The sequence below is a fragment of the Branchiostoma floridae genome, chromosome 1, assembly GCF_000003815.2.
Source record: "Branchiostoma floridae strain S238N-H82 chromosome 1, Bfl_VNyyK, whole genome shotgun sequence".
In the NCBI taxonomy this organism is placed as follows: Eukaryota; Metazoa; Chordata; class Leptocardii; order Amphioxiformes; family Branchiostomatidae; genus Branchiostoma; species Branchiostoma floridae.
In genome coordinates, this window is record NC_049979.1 from 10140769 (window position 1) to 10158029 (window position 17261).

General features: G+C 42.1%; 2 protein-coding genes across 2 annotated transcripts in view; one reads left to right on the forward strand and one right to left on the reverse strand.

The window, feature by feature from the left end:
- Positions 1–214: 214 nt before the first annotated feature.
- LOC118426810 (RRP15-like protein) lies at positions 215–3582 on the forward strand. Its single transcript, XM_035836341.1, has 5 exons — positions 215–338; positions 1394–1599; positions 2294–2388; positions 2892–2974; positions 3548–3582. The coding sequence occupies exons 1-5, from the start codon at positions 215–217 to the stop codon at positions 3580–3582; spliced, it is 543 nt and encodes a 180-aa protein (XP_035692234.1).
- Positions 3583–8637: 5055 nt separating this feature from the next.
- Positions 8638–17261, reverse strand: part of LOC118426828 — a 12118-nt gene continuing 3494 nt past the window's right edge. Inside the window, exons 3-18 of the mRNA XM_035836376.1 lie at positions 16820–17038; positions 16460–16597; positions 16061–16158; positions 15649–15754; positions 14771–14814; positions 14534–14635; positions 13318–13377; positions 12451–12528; positions 11442–11492; positions 11153–11194; positions 10907–10936; positions 10646–10732; positions 10294–10384; positions 9960–10229; positions 9435–9644; positions 8638–8762 (exon numbers count right to left, since the gene is read on the reverse strand). Of these exons, the coding sequence (XP_035692269.1) occupies positions 8638–8762; positions 9435–9644; positions 9960–10229; positions 10294–10384; positions 10646–10732; positions 10907–10936; positions 11153–11194; positions 11442–11492; positions 12451–12528; positions 13318–13377; positions 14534–14635; positions 14771–14814; positions 15649–15754; positions 16061–16158; positions 16460–16597; positions 16820–17038 (1751 nt within the window). The remainder of the gene's footprint in view (positions 8763–9434; positions 9645–9959; positions 10230–10293; positions 10385–10645; positions 10733–10906; positions 10937–11152; positions 11195–11441; positions 11493–12450; positions 12529–13317; positions 13378–14533; positions 14636–14770; positions 14815–15648; positions 15755–16060; positions 16159–16459; positions 16598–16819; positions 17039–17261) is intronic.

Sequence of the window (17261 nt, forward strand, 5' to 3'; positions counted from 1 at the left end):
ACATTTAAAAAGGGGATAAAGTTTCTGTCAATGTCATATTTCTTGAAAAGATGTCATAATGCCTATACAATAAAGAACAAAATATTTACAAATTACATTATTATTAAACGGTTGACATAACGTTCTTTTTTATCAATCTTTTCAGCTTTAAAAAGTCGTAATATGTTTCGTAACCCCCTTGTATTCCATCCGTAATGCTAATGAAAAAATCAACATGGCCGTCCTGCAGACGAAAAACATGTGGGAGCAGAAGAACCGGGATTTTGTGAACGTTTCGTACGGCTCAGATGAGGATTCTGGTAGTGAGGCTGACGCAAGTAGTAACGAAGACAATGATGGTATTGTGTGTTGAATTATTCGTGTTTTATTTACTACATCGATCGTATGTTACTCGTTTAAAAAACGGTTTAGCAGTGCCCCCCTCCCCACACACGTGAACGCAAAACTGTCTCCCTGACTTTTCTTCGGTACAGCAAGAATCTGTCCGGCTCAGGGCTAACGTTAGTCACTAGTTAAGAAGATAAGGGCATGGATACGTGCAAGACGAGGCCTAGTGGAGGGGGTTTAAGGGCTAGTTTAAGACAGTGGAAAGCCAGCTAGTACCGGCATTTTGTGATGGTGTACAGTGCTTCTAAAAGTTTTATCTAATCTTATCCGATGATCATAATCAAGGATAGCCGCGATGACTGTACTTTAATAGGGCTTAATGACTGCGAGCAAGAGAGGCACAAGAAGGGAAAATACAGGGTATTCTCCTGCATCGGTAGTACCAAAAGACGCATTACCACACATTGCCATGCATCACCACACATTACCAGGTTAAACATCAAGGAAGTCAAATATTATGTGGGCATATGTGTTCCCTACATATATAAACATTTCGTAGTTAATCACTTAATGGGCTTAAAAATTATAGTTGTGCCTAAGATTTCTGCTAGCAAACCACAACTGCCCCGCATGGCATGATAGTGCTGGCGGGCCGGGTCAATAACATCAACAACACGATGAGCCGCGATATTTACAACATCGTGCCATGGTTTATCTTGGCAGTGTTTCAAACAGTTGTGTTAGTGGACTAATATAGACAGATATATGCAGCTACCATATTCAATCAAGTTAGTCACCATTCACCAACCGCTTTTATCAGTTATTCTTGTTGTTGCGGTTATTCTGCTTGACTTTGCAAGCTGGAGAATCATTAAACTGTGAGAACTAATATATTTAACCAGGTCTGCCATTTTTTCTCCCGCAAAAAATAGTGACTAGGATGGAACCCAGGCATAAGCCAGCCAAATTAAGAAAACATGGAAATGTCCTTGTTGTAGTTCAAGTGTATATCATCCATTCTTGGCAGGAAAAGTCTGACATGTTTATGTTGTTTATGTCCCATCAGAGATGAGTGATGACCATGATGAAGAGGATAGTCCCACACAGCCTGCAGACTCCACATCAGGGAATGCAGGCTGGGCTGATGCCATGGCCAAGATTCTGGGGAAGCAAGTGGCAAACAACAAGCAGACTCCAATCTTGGTTAAGAACAAAGAGTTTGAGAAAAGGAAAGAAAAAGAAAGGGAAGAGAAAAAAGAACAGACAAAAAAGGTACTGCCATTGTGCCCAATGCCTTTGCAACAAAATTGTATTGTACACATTTGACATTGAATGTAATACGATGCAACGACTGAAGTACAGTCAAACCTGTACAATTAGCCACCTCTACATAATGGCCACCTGGCCAATGTGACCACCTTTGGTGGTCCCTTAGATATTTTTCCAATTACCCAAGCATTAAAAATCCTGTTAATCATGACCACCTGTCCACATATAGACCAGATTTTATTGAGTAGTCTTTTTGGACGTCTTGACTAGGGGTGGGTACCGGTACAGAAAATTCAGGTCCAGGTCCAAAGGATCAGGTCCAGGTCCGGACCTGAACCTGGACCTGATTCAGTATGACTCATACCAATGGTCCAATTCACTACAAAGCAATCTGTTTGGTGGAGTATTAGACTTACACTGGCGTTTTAAAATCCTACAACGCTAACTGCACCTGTGCAATTAACTGTAAAACTTGGTAGAAATGACTATAAACTCTACTCTACTTCACTCTTGTCATTTTCTTCCACCTGCAAGTGCCAAAACGTGTGAATGCCTGATCAAGTAATCTGTTAATTTTCTAATCGGTCCAACATCCGGTCCACGTAATTTTTTTCTTTTCTTCTCATCATTAAAAAACATTGAGTCATCGAATTGTTGATGCAGTAGTGGTACTGTTACTACCTTTTTCTCTCCCTAGGCAGGAGTAAAGAGACAATGGGAAGAGATGGGCAGAGTAAAACCAGATGTTACAGAGAAGGAAAGGGAAAGGGCACTGCAAAGAATAGCAACAAGGTGATAATAAACATTTAATACATTTAACACTTGACATCTTCTGCCAATCTTAGGCATTTACATGTGTACATGTTTGGAATGGTTTATTACTCTTAGCAGTACAAAGAATAGCAACAAGTTGAAGTATGTGTGTTTAGCACGTAACATCTTCCGTCAATCAGAGGTTTTATCATGTTTGGAGTGGTTGACAAAGAGGGATTAGTGGCAGTGCTACAGATTAAGCACTCAATTTTGATCTAGATTACTCAAGGTTGTGTTTTGGCCTTTTTTCAGCTCAAAATGAAAATGATGCAATGAACAGATCCCTTGGGATATATTTGATTGAAGTATTTTCAAGTTATCTCAAAACAGTTGAATGCATGTGTACTGATATGTCTATTTTTACACAACTGTGACCTCAAGTTAAGGAAACACCTTGGCTTCATCAGAATCCTGTGCTTGATTGTGAACAAATTCCTCTTTGATCCATGAGGTTCATGTTGTTTTATTCTCATTTCCTGCAGAGGTGTTGTGCAGCTGTTTAACGCTGTTAAGAAGGAACAGAAGACCATCCAGGACAAACTACAGGAGGCTGGACCAACGGAAAGTAAGAGAGCCAAGGCAATGTCGTCAATCAGCAAAGGTTCATTTCTGGACAAACTCAAGACAACAATGGCATCAGGTGCACCTTGTGGAACAGAGAGAAAAGATAACTCACTTGATAAGGTAAGAGTATGGTGGTACATGAGGGATTTAATTGGTGCATACAGTATATCAGAAATGCATACAAGATGAATGAGGAATTTGTGATGATTTTGTAGAGTCCTTTACACACAAGTTAAGCCTTCACGGGTTACTTCACAAATCTTGTTAAATGTTTTGCCAATTCAGGCAGTGTTAGACTTTTTTCAAACATCTCAGAACCACTTTGCTGTACCTGTTTACAATGCCTTTTGCCCTGCTTTGATGGTTTTAGCATGTACAAAATAAACCACATTAAGGCAATCTTGACATTGATGTAGTCCATCTGTTACTAATATGTCATTACGGCTTTGATAAACATTTGTTTTACACCTGGCTGGTGCAATGGCTAGCTCACAAGGAAGGCCACAATTTTCAGAATATGTTTAGTCTATAAATCGCATCAGTGGTCAATTGGTACAATGTGTTATCTCAACAGGTGCAGTGCAGGTGTCCTTTATGTCTGTAACATAACCATAACTGTTCAGGAAGCTGTGGCAGGAAGCAGGCTTTAAATGATTCTCAAGCAGATGTTGGGCTGGGAACCTCTGTGAAAATGATTTTGGCAGACGCCGTCTGAGACGCCGTCTGCCCCGTTTCAGCCGTCTGAGAGGGCGTCTTGCCCGTCCCAGCCGTCCGAGAGCGTTTGAAACGGGCGATGCCGTCCCGACCCCGTCTGAGCCGTTTCACGTCCAGACGCGTCAGACGGCTAAACGCCCGTCTTAAACGCCTGGGAGCCCGTCTGGGCCGTTTCCAACGTTGTTGGTGATGGCACGATGATTGCCAAACACGCGGCAAGCTGTTTCCAGAGAGGACCGTGAACCAGCGCCCTCTGACGGAAATTTTCTACGTCTCCATTTGCGGTTTCAAGTGCTTTGTGCTTACATACATTTAATAGTGTCATGACAAGGTCATGTTAATATTCGTTTCCTTCTGATCTAAATCTGAATAACTGAAGAATAAATTCAAATTTCCCATTCTGCTACCACTACACAAGAAACTAAAATTACCTTTGTAACATGTTAATATCTTTCTCCAAATTTTCTTACGTAGTTGCTTGCATGCGCGACCGTCAGCTGACATGGCTGATTTGGTACAAAATGGCGGACTCTTCTGATCCTTGGACAATGATGCCGACTCTAACCTTGCATTTGCGAATTGACAGTCCAAGTAAAAGTCTGGAAATGAACTATTTAAGTTCCTTGGCGTGTTCTGTCAAAGGTAGCGCGAAGTGGTGTACCCCGGCGGCGGTATAATTTCAATGTACTCGGCAGGTTTGTGCAACTGAAAGCCGAGAACTAAGGTTCTGAATCAGTTATACGCAGCAGTAAGGATGCGTACTTTCGTAACCGGGATATAGTTACAGAAGTGACACTGTTTATAGCTTTCAGTTACTACTTTTCCTGTCCATATTTTGTTTTTCTGGTGGAGGGGATGGATTCTGTCCCTGTCCAGCCCAGTGTTTACATGCATTACACGGTCGATTAACTGTGGGACAGGCAGAGCCGTGCTAATGACCCTGCGCCAGGGGAGGGCAGCTGCCCTCTCCGTCTGGAAGCAGAGACCGGCTGGGGCCAATTATAGCCGCTTAAGGAGCTAGCGAAAAGACAACTTTTAACCTTGAATAAAGTAAAACTGGCCTACAGGTCCGGCATAATACATGGGTAACGCTACAAATCGACTATGCTTTCAACTGCATGATGAATAAATGCGCCGCAAGTTCTTGTTGACTGTGTGATTGTTGACATTGCGGCGAGTTCCCGTCGTAAACGGATATCGGTCTGCTGTTGTGGGGAGGGGCTTCTAAATCGAATTTCCCATCCCCTGCATAGTTAGTCCATGCAAAGCAAGCACTTAAAAACACATTTACCTAAATTTCAAACCTCAAGTCTTTACCCCCACTGCAAAGCTGGATTTGTTAGGTTTGTTTTGGTTAAAAAAAGCCCGAGTTCAACTTCGGAACTCTCGGCTACAGCCAGATGATTGTGATGATGTCAGGATTTCACCCCCTCTCCTAATGGATCAGTCCATGTCCCAGTCATGAATATGAAGGTCACTTACAGGTCAAAGCATGCCAAAGGTCACAATTTTTGGCAAGATTTTAAAAATATACATGCTTCAGTCCCTCTTGCAGAAACCTCGACCTTTGTGATAAAAATTTACCCAGGGAAAAAATTATCTAAAAGATTAAGGGCACTTTCTGCGCAACTCCGGAAAAGCACTCCCTCCCCTTGTGAGATGTCGACTGATCGTTTGCGTGGGACTGGCTATCGGCTAATTAACGGCTAATATTGTAATACCCCTCAATAACCTTGGCGGATCAGATTCTAAAGGACTCCAAATCGGTGTAAATGTGTTGGTCATCTGAACTTACCTGTTGACGTGATAGTCGCGTTAGTGTGGTGTTTATTTAGCCCTTGCTGACTTGCTTGGCGCCGGGCGTCTTTGTATTATATTTAATCCCAGTTCAGTCGGGATCTTTCATGACTTAATTACATAATGATTACACAGAGCAGGAAAAATTTGACTAATGATTTATGGACAAGATGAAGCGTACCAAATACCTGTGCAATCCCCCCTTGCAAAAGAATTCCGGGGCTCATGTAGGTCGCATTTTTTGGTAACACGCGTGAGTGATTGAACCGTCACGCGTCACGGCTAGCAGTCATCTGTTTGCAAAAACATTTTCTTGGTGAAAATGTCGGAGGATCGTATAGAACGTGACGTACTAACCGCATTAAATGATTTTGGTATAAATTTTGATTTTACGTACTAGTACGAAGTGACAACAAAAGTTAAAAGTGGCACTGACTGATGTCGGGCCTGTCAGACTTTAAACCCATCGCGAGTAAACAAAGTAACTTGATCCGCTTAGACTTTTAGAGTAGATCGCCACCTCCCGTCACGTTTCTTGTATCAGCACACACTACTCTCCAAGCAGAGGTTGAATCGCGCAGATGTCGGCAAAATTACACGGGCGCGCTCTTCTTCCGCACTAGAAGTCTAGTGCCGAAGTTACCTCCGCACCAAGGAGGTCCACACAAGGTTTCCAGTGGTGATACGACTTGACCACTGGAGACCGAGTGCTGAGACTACTTTCCGCACTAGAAAACGAATGACGACAAACATTCCGCACAGGAAAACCATTGACGACAAATACTCCGCACCGCTTGAAACCGAGTGCTGACAGCCAGCCGCCTGTCACATTTTATACGATCTTCGGACGTACTTCGCGATCGCAGGAAGGTCGGCAAATTTTAAGATCTTCAGAGGGTCTTGCGTATTTGTCGGCCAAAACCTGTCCCTGTCACATTTCAGCGAGGCTCGTGAGATCGACGGTGAATAAATCTATGACAATGAACCTCCCAATTACCTCTTGCACGCGGACAAGGTAACACAAAACGTTCCTCAAAAAAGGTAAGAGATCAATAAATGTTGCTTATTTTGTTGTCGGAATCTTTTTAACCAATTAATGGAATACGCGGGCATAATAGAAATGACACGAGAAAAAGGAAAGTGTGTCACAAAGCCAGCCTACATACTACCACAGGGGCCACAATGTTAGAATTACCCTCACATTCCCAGAAATTCAATATTTGTAAATAAACGGAAGTCGGGCGAACGTCGCCCGAACGTCACCCGACTGACGGGCGTTCGCCATCCGATTTGCGCTCGATGATTAATAACTAGGTCTGTGCGTCTTGTACATGAATGTAATGTTGGTATCAATGGGTTGTTATGTTATACAAATATTATTCTTTATTGTCCAACTCTTTTGGTACGAAATTTTAAATTCTAATATTCGATGTCTTAACATTTTAACAAAAGTCAATAATAAAGTGTTATTTCACCCTTATACTTATAGTGAAAAGACCAGCATCAGTGTTCAAGAAAGAAGATGCACTTAGAGAAGGACCTCAGCTTGTAAAAGAGGCCCTAGAAGAAGCTGCTGAGTATCCTCCTTGGCTGCTGAAATTTGGGAGCATGACCACACCAGGAAACACAGCAGCAAGAGTAGCATCAGATGTTGTGGGTATTGCGGAAACACCGGCCTGTATCAGTTTCATCTTAGCTTTGTGTGCTCTACTGTGGCCGGTTATCATTGCTGGGGATAATTCTGTTCTCTGTAATGCAGCCAATGAGGCAATGTTTGCAGAATATTACAAGATGTGCACTGGTGATGACTTCTACAGTTTGTGGGATTCATTCATGGCTACCATTGGGCAGTTACAGTGCCCTTTGCTGTATCAATTTGTAACTGAGAAACTTTTTGTGGGATTGTTAACAAAAAAACACAGTGTCGATGCCCCCCGTTCAAGTGCCAGTAGTGTAGACATAACTATATCTAACACTGAAGAGCAGGTACTCAGGTACGTTGCTGGGTTCATCCCACATGCACTGCTAAGACGCTATAAAAGGTACAACAATAGAACCGCTCAACTCTATGTAGCTGTTCTGCAGCAATGGAAAGTTTCAGCTGTAACGCACACACATACCACTTTTCTGCAATATACTGAAGGATGGGTTAATGCAGTAAATCGCGGGGGGCTATTTGTTGTCACTGATGAAGTATACCTATTCTTCCGTGCTGTAGAGAAAGTTGTCAGGACCACTGCTAACTTTGATCAAGTATCCAAGGGTAAGCTAACTGGGATTAAAGAGGACATCATGAAGAACCTGGAGTCAAGTTTCTTAGTGAACAAATACTGGTGTACTATTGCCTCAAGTATTGCAAATGAGAAGGCCAGTATTAAATTGTTGGAGACAGTCCTGATCTATTATGTGAACCTAAGATGCCGGTCATTTGCAGATGCGTATAATCTTGTTACAAGACATAAAGACAATGAAGGCGCATCTAAGAAGGGTGAAAAGTCCCTTAGAAAATCACTGAACTGAACCTCTTATTGCCTTCTTGTATATAAGGCAGTGTTTGTTATGATATACATGTTTATATACATCTGTGGCTTTTATTGCCACAACACCATTTGTACAGTAAAATCCTGTTGTACTAGTAGCTCGAACTACTATTTTTTACAACTAGTTCTGATCTAGTGATAAGTTGTATATACTCATTACCTCTTTGTCACGACTTTGTTACATTGCTGTATATACTGCTGCAGTACCATGGGTTGTACATACATTACCTCTTTGTCACGACTTTGTTACATTGCTGTATATACTGCTGCAGTACCATGGGTTGTACATACATTACCTCTTTGTCACGACTTTGTTACATTGCTGTATATACTGCTGCAGTACCATGGGTTGTACATACATTACCTCTTTGTCACGACTTTGTTACATTGCTGTATATACTGCTGCAGTACCATGGGTTGTACATACATTACCTCTTTGTCACGACTTTGTTACATTGCTGTATATACTGCTGCAGTACCATGGGTTGTACATACATTACCTCTTTGTCACGACACTTTGTTACATTGCTGTATATACTGCTGCAGTACCATGGGTTGTACATACATTACCTCTTTGTCACGACACTTTGTTTAACCTCCTTGGTAAAACGAACTACTCAGAACTTTTGGACGCCTTTGCTTTGGGGGGCGGGTTCCTTACGTTGCGGCATTTGCCGTTTAGTGCCGAGATGAGCGCTTGGCGGGTTAGGCTGGTCGTCGCCACTTCGGTGGTCCACTCTGTTAAAAGTAAAACATAGAATGTTTGTAGTAAGTTTCCAGTTTTCATTAGGGGGCGGGGCATGCTCCTCCCATCCCCATGAAAATTTGTTTGTAAACCGCAATTACCAGCAATTTGTGACTGGGAAAATCATGCACTTGAGATTTCTTCTTTTACCTCTTTTATCACGGTAATTGACAACCACTCTTTCCCCAAAAGAATCGCACGGGAAAGCACGTGAATTTTACGTCTGTGATCAGGTCATTATTTGTTATCAGCATTTATTTATCCAGCCATCATTCAAAATGTTCAAATATTTCAATGCTTCGAAAACGAAATCTGCCTCACTTTGAGAGGCAGATCATGCAGCCGACACCAATGTTACGACTTTAACACTCCAGATATGCTGTTGGCACAGGGTAGCCTTTTTTTAATTTTTTCTAAACCTACTAATCCATTCTACAAAACAAGTGTGTCCAAAGACGCAAGGGCTCAGGGAAGCTGGTACATAGTGAGAACACTTTGTGCCAACTTTGTTTTTATTCCCCTTTGTTTTTAAGTTGTAAGTTGTCTGTAGCGTCACGTGTTCAGGACAACAGGATGTGTTTTGGATGTAAATTCGTGGTAGATGCAACTTAATCCCCGTTCAAACAGGGAAAAATAGAATGTTACGGGAAAGTGTTGAGACTCACCAATGATGGCTTCCACCCTGTTTTGATCGAGTTTCCCCCATCCTTTTTCTGCGTCGCCGTTGACAGAGTTGTTTGTCATCTCGGAGGTGCTGAACAGGAAACCGGCCATTGCCCTGGCCCTGGCCGTATTGGTGGTCGAGCTTGTGCCCCAGGCTTTGGCCATCTGGGCGGACGTCACAGCTACCCCACGGGCAGGGTTTCCGACAGACACTGCAAATACACAGTAGAGCATCCATTCAGTCCAAGTTCTCGTTAAACACTACTGACAGGGGATGAAACGCACTGCGGTGCATCACACTTGTTTTGCAAACATTTTATGTCATTTTTTTTTCTTTCACTAAACTTGCAGCAAAGCAATACAGAAGACATCCCAGGAGGTGACTTTTCCGGAAGAAACATGATGCTCGTAGCTTTTTTTTTTTTTTTTAATTTAAGCAGGTGTTAACAATTTCTGCATTGCATGCCACACCACGGCTGTTAAAAGGTAAAGTTTTTTAGACTAACATATTTTTTCTCCGGTCTTACCCATTTGGGTGGACTGCTGAGAGCCATTGTTTTGAGCCGGCGGTGCAGAGGTGATGGTGGACGACGCGGCAGGTGGAGAGGTGATGGTGGACGACGCGGCAGGTGGAGAGGTGATGGTGGACGATGCAGGTGGAGAGGTGATGGTGGACGATGGAGGTGGAGAGGTGATGGTGGATGGTGGGAGTAAAGAGGTGATAGTGGATGATGGATGTGGCGAGGGGATGAAAGGGGATTGTGGAGGTGGAGAGGGAAAAGTTTGAAGGCCGTAGTCTGTCCAGGAGTCGTTGGAGGTGTGGGGACTATAGCCAGTTAGGCTTCTCATGGCTGCCCCCACAGCCAGTTAGGCTTCTCATGGCTGCCCCCACAGCCTCCGGGAAAGGGGAATCCCTGCTGGACCCGGCCTGCTGGACTTCTGATAACCTCCTCTGCAGAAATAGACGTACAATTTACAGGTCAGTGAAGGATAAAACCAAAATAAATTATTTTAAAGGAAAGAAAGCGGCACTGTATCCGTCGTAAATGCATCGCGTCCAATAGGAATGGATAATGTCAGTTTGGACTCGAGTCGCGAGCCGACTTGCGAGAACATGCTGTAAACATTCAGATTCAGTTCTTTGTTCCATATATCATACTCTTTGTAAATTTGAATACAATTTTCAGGAGTAGCTTTAATTCATTGCACTTACTCTTGCCTTATCGGTCTTTCTCTGTACGAAGGCTTGCATTGTCACCTCTATTGCGGCCAACCTGGTATTCACCTCCGCCATGTGTTTCTAGGACAGGTGAAAAAAATGTTGCAATTCTGTTAATCATGTCACCAATATCTCGGCGTGACCTCAGAAGCAGCATTAATCAATGACGCACTAGCATTTCTCTGTAGCTACGAATATGTCACATGACTAACCCCCCCTACATTACTTCCAGTGGACAAAAATACATATACATACCTTAACCACCCCTTCCACTGCAGCTTCGAACTGTGAATAAAAAAATAACAACTGTTTGTGTGGTAACAAGAACAAGATGAAACGATTACAAACAAACATGCGCCAAAAGCAACACCAGCCCTACAAAACAGTTTGAGGTTCTTATTAATGCCATGATTAATGAAAACACAATATATCTTTGCAATATCTATCATTTTTAAGTCTGTCAGTAAAGAACAGTGCTGGTGCTAAACTGATGATGCATACCTCTTTCTGTTGAGTGTGGTCGGTCTGGGTTGCGGTGGTTACCTGCAAAACAACGTGGTTACTTGTTGCAGCTGTTTCAGATTTTGTCATTTGTCGTGCCAGCAACAGTATTGGTCAGTCGATGAGAGTGGCAAACGAATGATTCTTAATTTAACCTAGCCAAGGTATCCCATATATATTATCACTGACGCATAAACACTCGCGCACACAAGCATAAAATGAGATCACTATACTACAGAAAGTTACATAAAACAGCCGTAGAAATCATGAAGGAAGATAAGTAACTCACCAAGACTTTCTTCTGTTGCCTCGGAGTGATCACTCTGCTCTGCTCTTGCTCCTAAGAGAAGATAGGACAGAAGAGAAGATTCCATATATCATGCAAATGTACAAATGTGACTGAAAATAAAAATAAAAACGTGATTGCTTTTTTTTCTATACAATTCATTGAGCAATTTGTCAAAGTCTAGGTCGCGAGAGAGTGCAACGAAAATGATGCATAGGGAAATGTATCAAAGGCGCAAAGGGGCACCATGCATACGCCATAAGAAAGGAGGCCAAGACGTCTGACATCAAGCTCTCCACTTACATGAATCGATTGGCAATTAACCATATCCAGGAGTCCACTGTGTAGTAAATTTTGTACGCTCACTTCGGAAGTTCGCTCCCCACCAACACGACTGGGCGCCGTTATGCAATGACGATAAACAAACTTTTCCTTAAAATCTACAAATCTTTCCCAAGCTTTTCTCACCTTACCGACCAACAAAAACAATCTTCTTGCTTAAGTCTGTCAACCGCTTTATATATGAAAATGTTGGACAATTCATCTCCTACTGTATACGGAAAAGAAGTCAAACCCATCAAATAGCTTAAGTAGAAATAGATCTAGATTAGACGTTATTTCCCTTTTTATTTAATCTCATTTTCCTTCTTTGTTACAATTATCTATACCACAGTATTACCACTACTTTACTTTCTTTGCAATTAGCCCTCGGGAATGAACTTGCAATAAAGATTATTATTATTTTTGGCGGGGCAGCGACATTTGGTAGCTGACCAGAGCTAATAAGGCTGGACTCCAGACTAACTTAACCAAGGCAGATCGTGTTCATTCAATTTCAAGCATGAGGCGACAAGATATTTTAAGAAATCATTTTGTTGTCATCAGTATAAGGTGCCATATCGTCACATGATCCATCTAGATCTGGTATGTGTCTGCTGTTCTGTTTACGCAGTGTAGGTTATGAGCTAAGTGAGTTGTAAAACAAAATCCAAAAGAGTCCGGCGTGACATACCGAGCCGCTGTTGACATTCTGAGCGCGCAAGCCCTGGCTGTCTGCCGGGTGAGTATCCTCACTGGGGGGTTCCTCCTCCTGGAATAAAAGGACAACACAAGTGTCTGAACCATGTAATAGTTAGATCACGGGAACTTAAGTGGATTTAGTTCTGTCCCGCCTTCCCGAGGAGTTGGCTCCCGAGGGCGAAGTCCGAGAAATGCGAAAAATGCCTTGGGTGACGGGCACGGTGACGGGGCAGTACTTAATCCACTTTTCCATGCAGTTCTTGGGATCCAACTAACTTAGACCCAAGCTGTCTTTCCAACGCATATATAGATGATATAGATATACTAAGATTTTTGAAAAGGGCATGCAGTTTTGACATTTTGATTATTCGTTGTAAAACAGGGTACCGATGCGTTTTAAAAGTAGAAGCCCTGACCAGACCATGACTAATTTTTCTGGCGCCCCGCTGGCATTCTCGTGGGGACAGGTGTCACTTTTACTTCATTGGCTCAGTGGAAAGACGGCTGCGTTCTGAACCAAGTACCGAAGTAAAACAAGCGAAGATAGCCGCACGCGACCAAATATCTAAAAGGGAAATGCGCTTATCTATGACTGTACCCTATTAATATGTAGCAAATTACCAAAAGGGCGACTACCAGGGCAGCACTGAACTGAAAAAAAAATGCACTAGAGTTATGTTCACTGGTATATAGTACTATTTACCTTTTCTTGTTGCTACTGTCAATAATCCGTGTAAGGTACCATATCGTCACATGATCCATCTAGATCTGGTATGTGTCTGCTGTTCTGTTTACGCAGTGTAGGTTATGAGCTAAGTGAGTTGTAAAACAAAATTCCTAAGAGTCAGGCGTGACATACCGAGCCGCTGTTGATATCCTCATCATCCGGGTCATTATCCCCATTGGGGGCTTCCTCCTCCTGGAATAAAAGGACAACACAAGTGTCGACCATGTACCAACGCAGAATAAAGCAAGCGAAGATAGCCCAACCCCACAACCCCAAGTAATTTCGCTTATCTAATAAGGCTGCACATGGACAATGTGGAACAAACGATTCAAAGGAAGTGATCTAAAAATGAAATGTGCAACAGATTCTGTCTACTTCTGTCTGGTACAAGGTCATCCCTTTATATTAGCCATGGCTAGTTGGGTGACATTGGTTGTCTATAATGCCAACAGAACAAATATTAAATAAGATAAACACTGTTACATGGTAGGACCTTGCCTTTTGTTTGTTACTGTTGGGGTACCATATCGTCACATGATCTCATGATGTGTCTGTAGCTGGTTCAATTATGCCTGTATTGAGTGACTGTTAATTTAAAGGAAAGCATCAGAAAATCTTCAATTCATTATTTTCCAGCAGTTTACTCATTAAAAAGTTGATTTACGTCAATTTTTACATTAATCCGCCCAATATGACCCTGTAGACACGTTTGAACTTCGCGCTGTCCTCCTCTCTCCCGCCGCGCTGGCCGATGACGTAATGGCCTCGTTCTGATTGCCTGCGCTCTGACGTCACAAATCAGAATTGAAACTTCTGGCCATGCCAGCCATTTGTTCGGGGAACCTCGATCCCTTCGGCGGGAAATCACCCCGCCATTCTGGAATCCAGTTCGTTGTTGTTGACAATTAACTTCGTCGACCTGTAAGTCGCGTTGTGAGCTGTCTACGAAGCCATAGTCCCGGGGAAACTGAACATGAATGGGCTTGTCTGCGAGTGAACCGCGCGACGGCACGAAATGAAAACAATGGACTTGGGGGAGGTTCACGCACCGTGCCATTCTGGACTGTTACAGGAGCGAGTTCGAGTCAGTTTTTACCTTCTCCTTTCCGGACAGCACAGCGATAATTACACGTAAGCTTCCACGAATTTTGGCTGAATTGACAGTTGTCCAACTGGCAGTGACAGTAAAAAAAACAGAGTAGTTGTGACATTTTTCCTCTGACAACATACCCTTGATCGCTACATATCGAACGATCCCCTTTTCGTCGTTTGAAAAAGTGATATTAGATTGAGTAAAGCTAAGTTTCTTGAATCGGAAATTATCCTGAGAGAGTTATAAGTGACATACAGTGTCGTTGGCAAGTTGGCCCAGGATTTCAACTGTCTCAGCCCTCTCTTCCGCTTGGAGAGCCTTCTCCTTCCGTCTTTTGGCAGCAGAGATGGTCTCAGCCTGGAAAAATACACAGTGAGCGGTAACGAAGATCCAATAACTAAAGCATGGTAGCAAACTAAGACCTCAACATTTTCATCAGCACGGATACAGAACCTTAATGATAATGATATTGTGTCATGAAATTAAACTTACGCCACTGTTGCTTGCTGCTTTCCCTCGAGGTTTCTTCGCCTTTCCTGAAAATCGAAAGCAACCGTCCAATTTTGTCAAAATTGTTGACCCGATAGCATATCAATGTTAGTAATGTAAATACAACCTCAAGTTGCATAATCCATATTTTTTTCAATGGTCTACTCTCCAAAATGTTACGCACGTTTATTTGTCAAACAGAGGTTGTGATTTGGGGACTGCAGATGTGCTTCACGCTGCACACGAAAAAATGTGCTAGACTACCGACTTCATAAGGACGCACACAGTTCTTACTACATGTACGTAGTAGCTTTAAGGTTTACCAATGCTCCACATTACAATGCGGTCCCAAACGCAAAGGAATGTAAAACATCAATAACAGTTGTCAAACGTCCGTGATAATAAATCTATGGTTATGTAAAAAGAGTTTCTTTATTCAGTGACGTACCGACCTGATGAAACTATTCACGGATAATTTTTAAAGTCACAATCAACAGCAATCTGTCACCTACATATTCAGACAAAAAAATGATATCTAAGGCGACTGTTACACTTAGCCACATGTGTTTAGATAGAGGGGTAATGGATTCTTCAATTCCAAAATACAGGATCACATCTGAATACTTATCATAAACCTAACCAAAGCTGCAAGGAGAAAATTGCACCCACCCCCTTCCAGGATAAAATGGCGAGTTAAACTTGTTACAAACTGGAACAACAGTCAATGCCAGGGATGTGGAAAGGCCTATATCACAAGAATCATTTCTGTTTTAACTTTGATTGGGATCTATGAACATAACAAGATACCTAAAAGCTTATAAGGAAAGTCACTTTGTCCTACCTAATTAAATATTACAATGTACTGCTTTTCTCTGCATTACCTGTTCGCAAGTTGATTTCTGCTTCCTTATGACTGATTCCTTTTAAAGTAGCATGATGGTGCACAAGGAACTCTGGAAGGAGCACCTTCCAGATGTAGTCAAATTCCTACGAAATAAATTCATATTGAGCTCAGTTACCAATTAATTTCCAAAGAATAATTTTTTTGTCCTATGTTAAAAGCTGATTATGAAAATTAAAGAGTAAATGTACAGTCATTGACACAAATGTTTGTCATAACTTTGCAAATGACAAATGAAAATTTTGATCCATGGCTCTAACTTAGTCTAAGCCCATTTGTTAACCAAAAAGACACTACTAATAATAAGATGATTGGGCCAATGGCCTGTCTAGTGATTCTGAAATAACGTGACACAATGAAATGTATAAAAGTTAAATCTTTAACTCTCATACCTTAAAGCCATATCTTTCTATCATCAGGTCTGCTATGATCATCGCCTGGTCATCGGTTACAATGTCAATCGTGTTCATCATTCCATAGTCCATATCGCCTGATAATATTTTTGGCCAAAGAAACAAATAGTTATTGGTTTTAGAAGATATATTGAATCTTGAACTGGGTATGGAAAATTGGAGAAAGCGTTTTTTTGCTTGACCATAAATGCTAAGTTCGACTTGTTTGCAATTCAAAGATGATTAAAGATGTGAATTTATGAGTTTCTTCTAGCTATTTGAAATAGAGGTTTGAACGTACATGTAATACTCCTTATTTATTGTACAGTTGTTGCTTATACTTTATTGCTGAAATATACATTCTTTGAAAGTATATTTACAGACACATGGTTTACTCACGTCGTGCATGCCACGACGTTGCTGTCTCATACTCTTTATGTCTGGCATTGACTGTGGTTCCATCCTTCACCCCATCTAAGTACGGCCAGCAGTCCACTACAGCCTTGACAAGCTGATCTTTTTCCATGTTCATCATGTCTAAAGACAAAATAGGATTCAGGGTAGGGGGTAAATGATGATATGATGGGAAAATGGCCCACCCCTACTCATCTCCATAAGTATTTTACAGAGACTTAATATGCCTGAAGCTCCTCCTCACATGGACTACCCCTTATCTTAGAATACATTTCATTCCTGGGACACTTACCAGAAGTACCCGAGCCTCTAAGAAGATAACATAATGAAGATTGTAATACTGACCTGTTACTGCTGCCTTCTCCCTCTCCTCAGTTGCCTTTTTCTCAGCAGAAGCCTTTCTCTCTGCGGCTACCTTTCTCTGAGTCTCTGCAGCTGCTGCCTCCACTGCGGATGCAGCCGCATCCTTCTCCTCACTCTTTTCTGTGACAGCAGTCTTCTGCCCAGTCTTCTTACCCTTCTGTGTGGCAGAACTCTTTGGCGCCTTCTTTGCAGCCACAGCCTCTGTAGACAAAATGTCAGCACAGTTCAGGCCAGCGACCAAACCAACTAGTCTTATCTAGCTTTCAACTGATTTCAAACATTTGCTTTCAGACTGCATGGTTTTAGTTTACATGGACGTTCCCTTCAGATTTGGCATGGATTTTCAATTGTCTAATAATTTTGTAGAAATGAGCCTGCTGATGTTTTCACAGATTTCATCCCATGCACTGAATGAACTAAGTTA

What these genes read in the sequence shown, in the direction of transcription:
- LOC118426810 (XM_035836341.1), top strand. Translation starts at nt 215, where the DNA reads ATGGCCGTCCTGCAGACGAAAAACATGTGGGAGCAGAAGAACCGGGAT. An exon ending in TAGTAACGAAGACAATGATG is followed by an intron (nt 339 to 1,393) that starts GTATTGTGTGTT and finishes ATGTCCCATCAG; the next exon opens with AGATGAGTGATGACCATGAT. An exon ending in AAAAAGAACAGACAAAAAAG is followed by an intron (nt 1,600 to 2,293) that starts GTACTGCCATTG and finishes TTCTCTCCCTAG; the next exon opens with GCAGGAGTAAAGAGACAATG.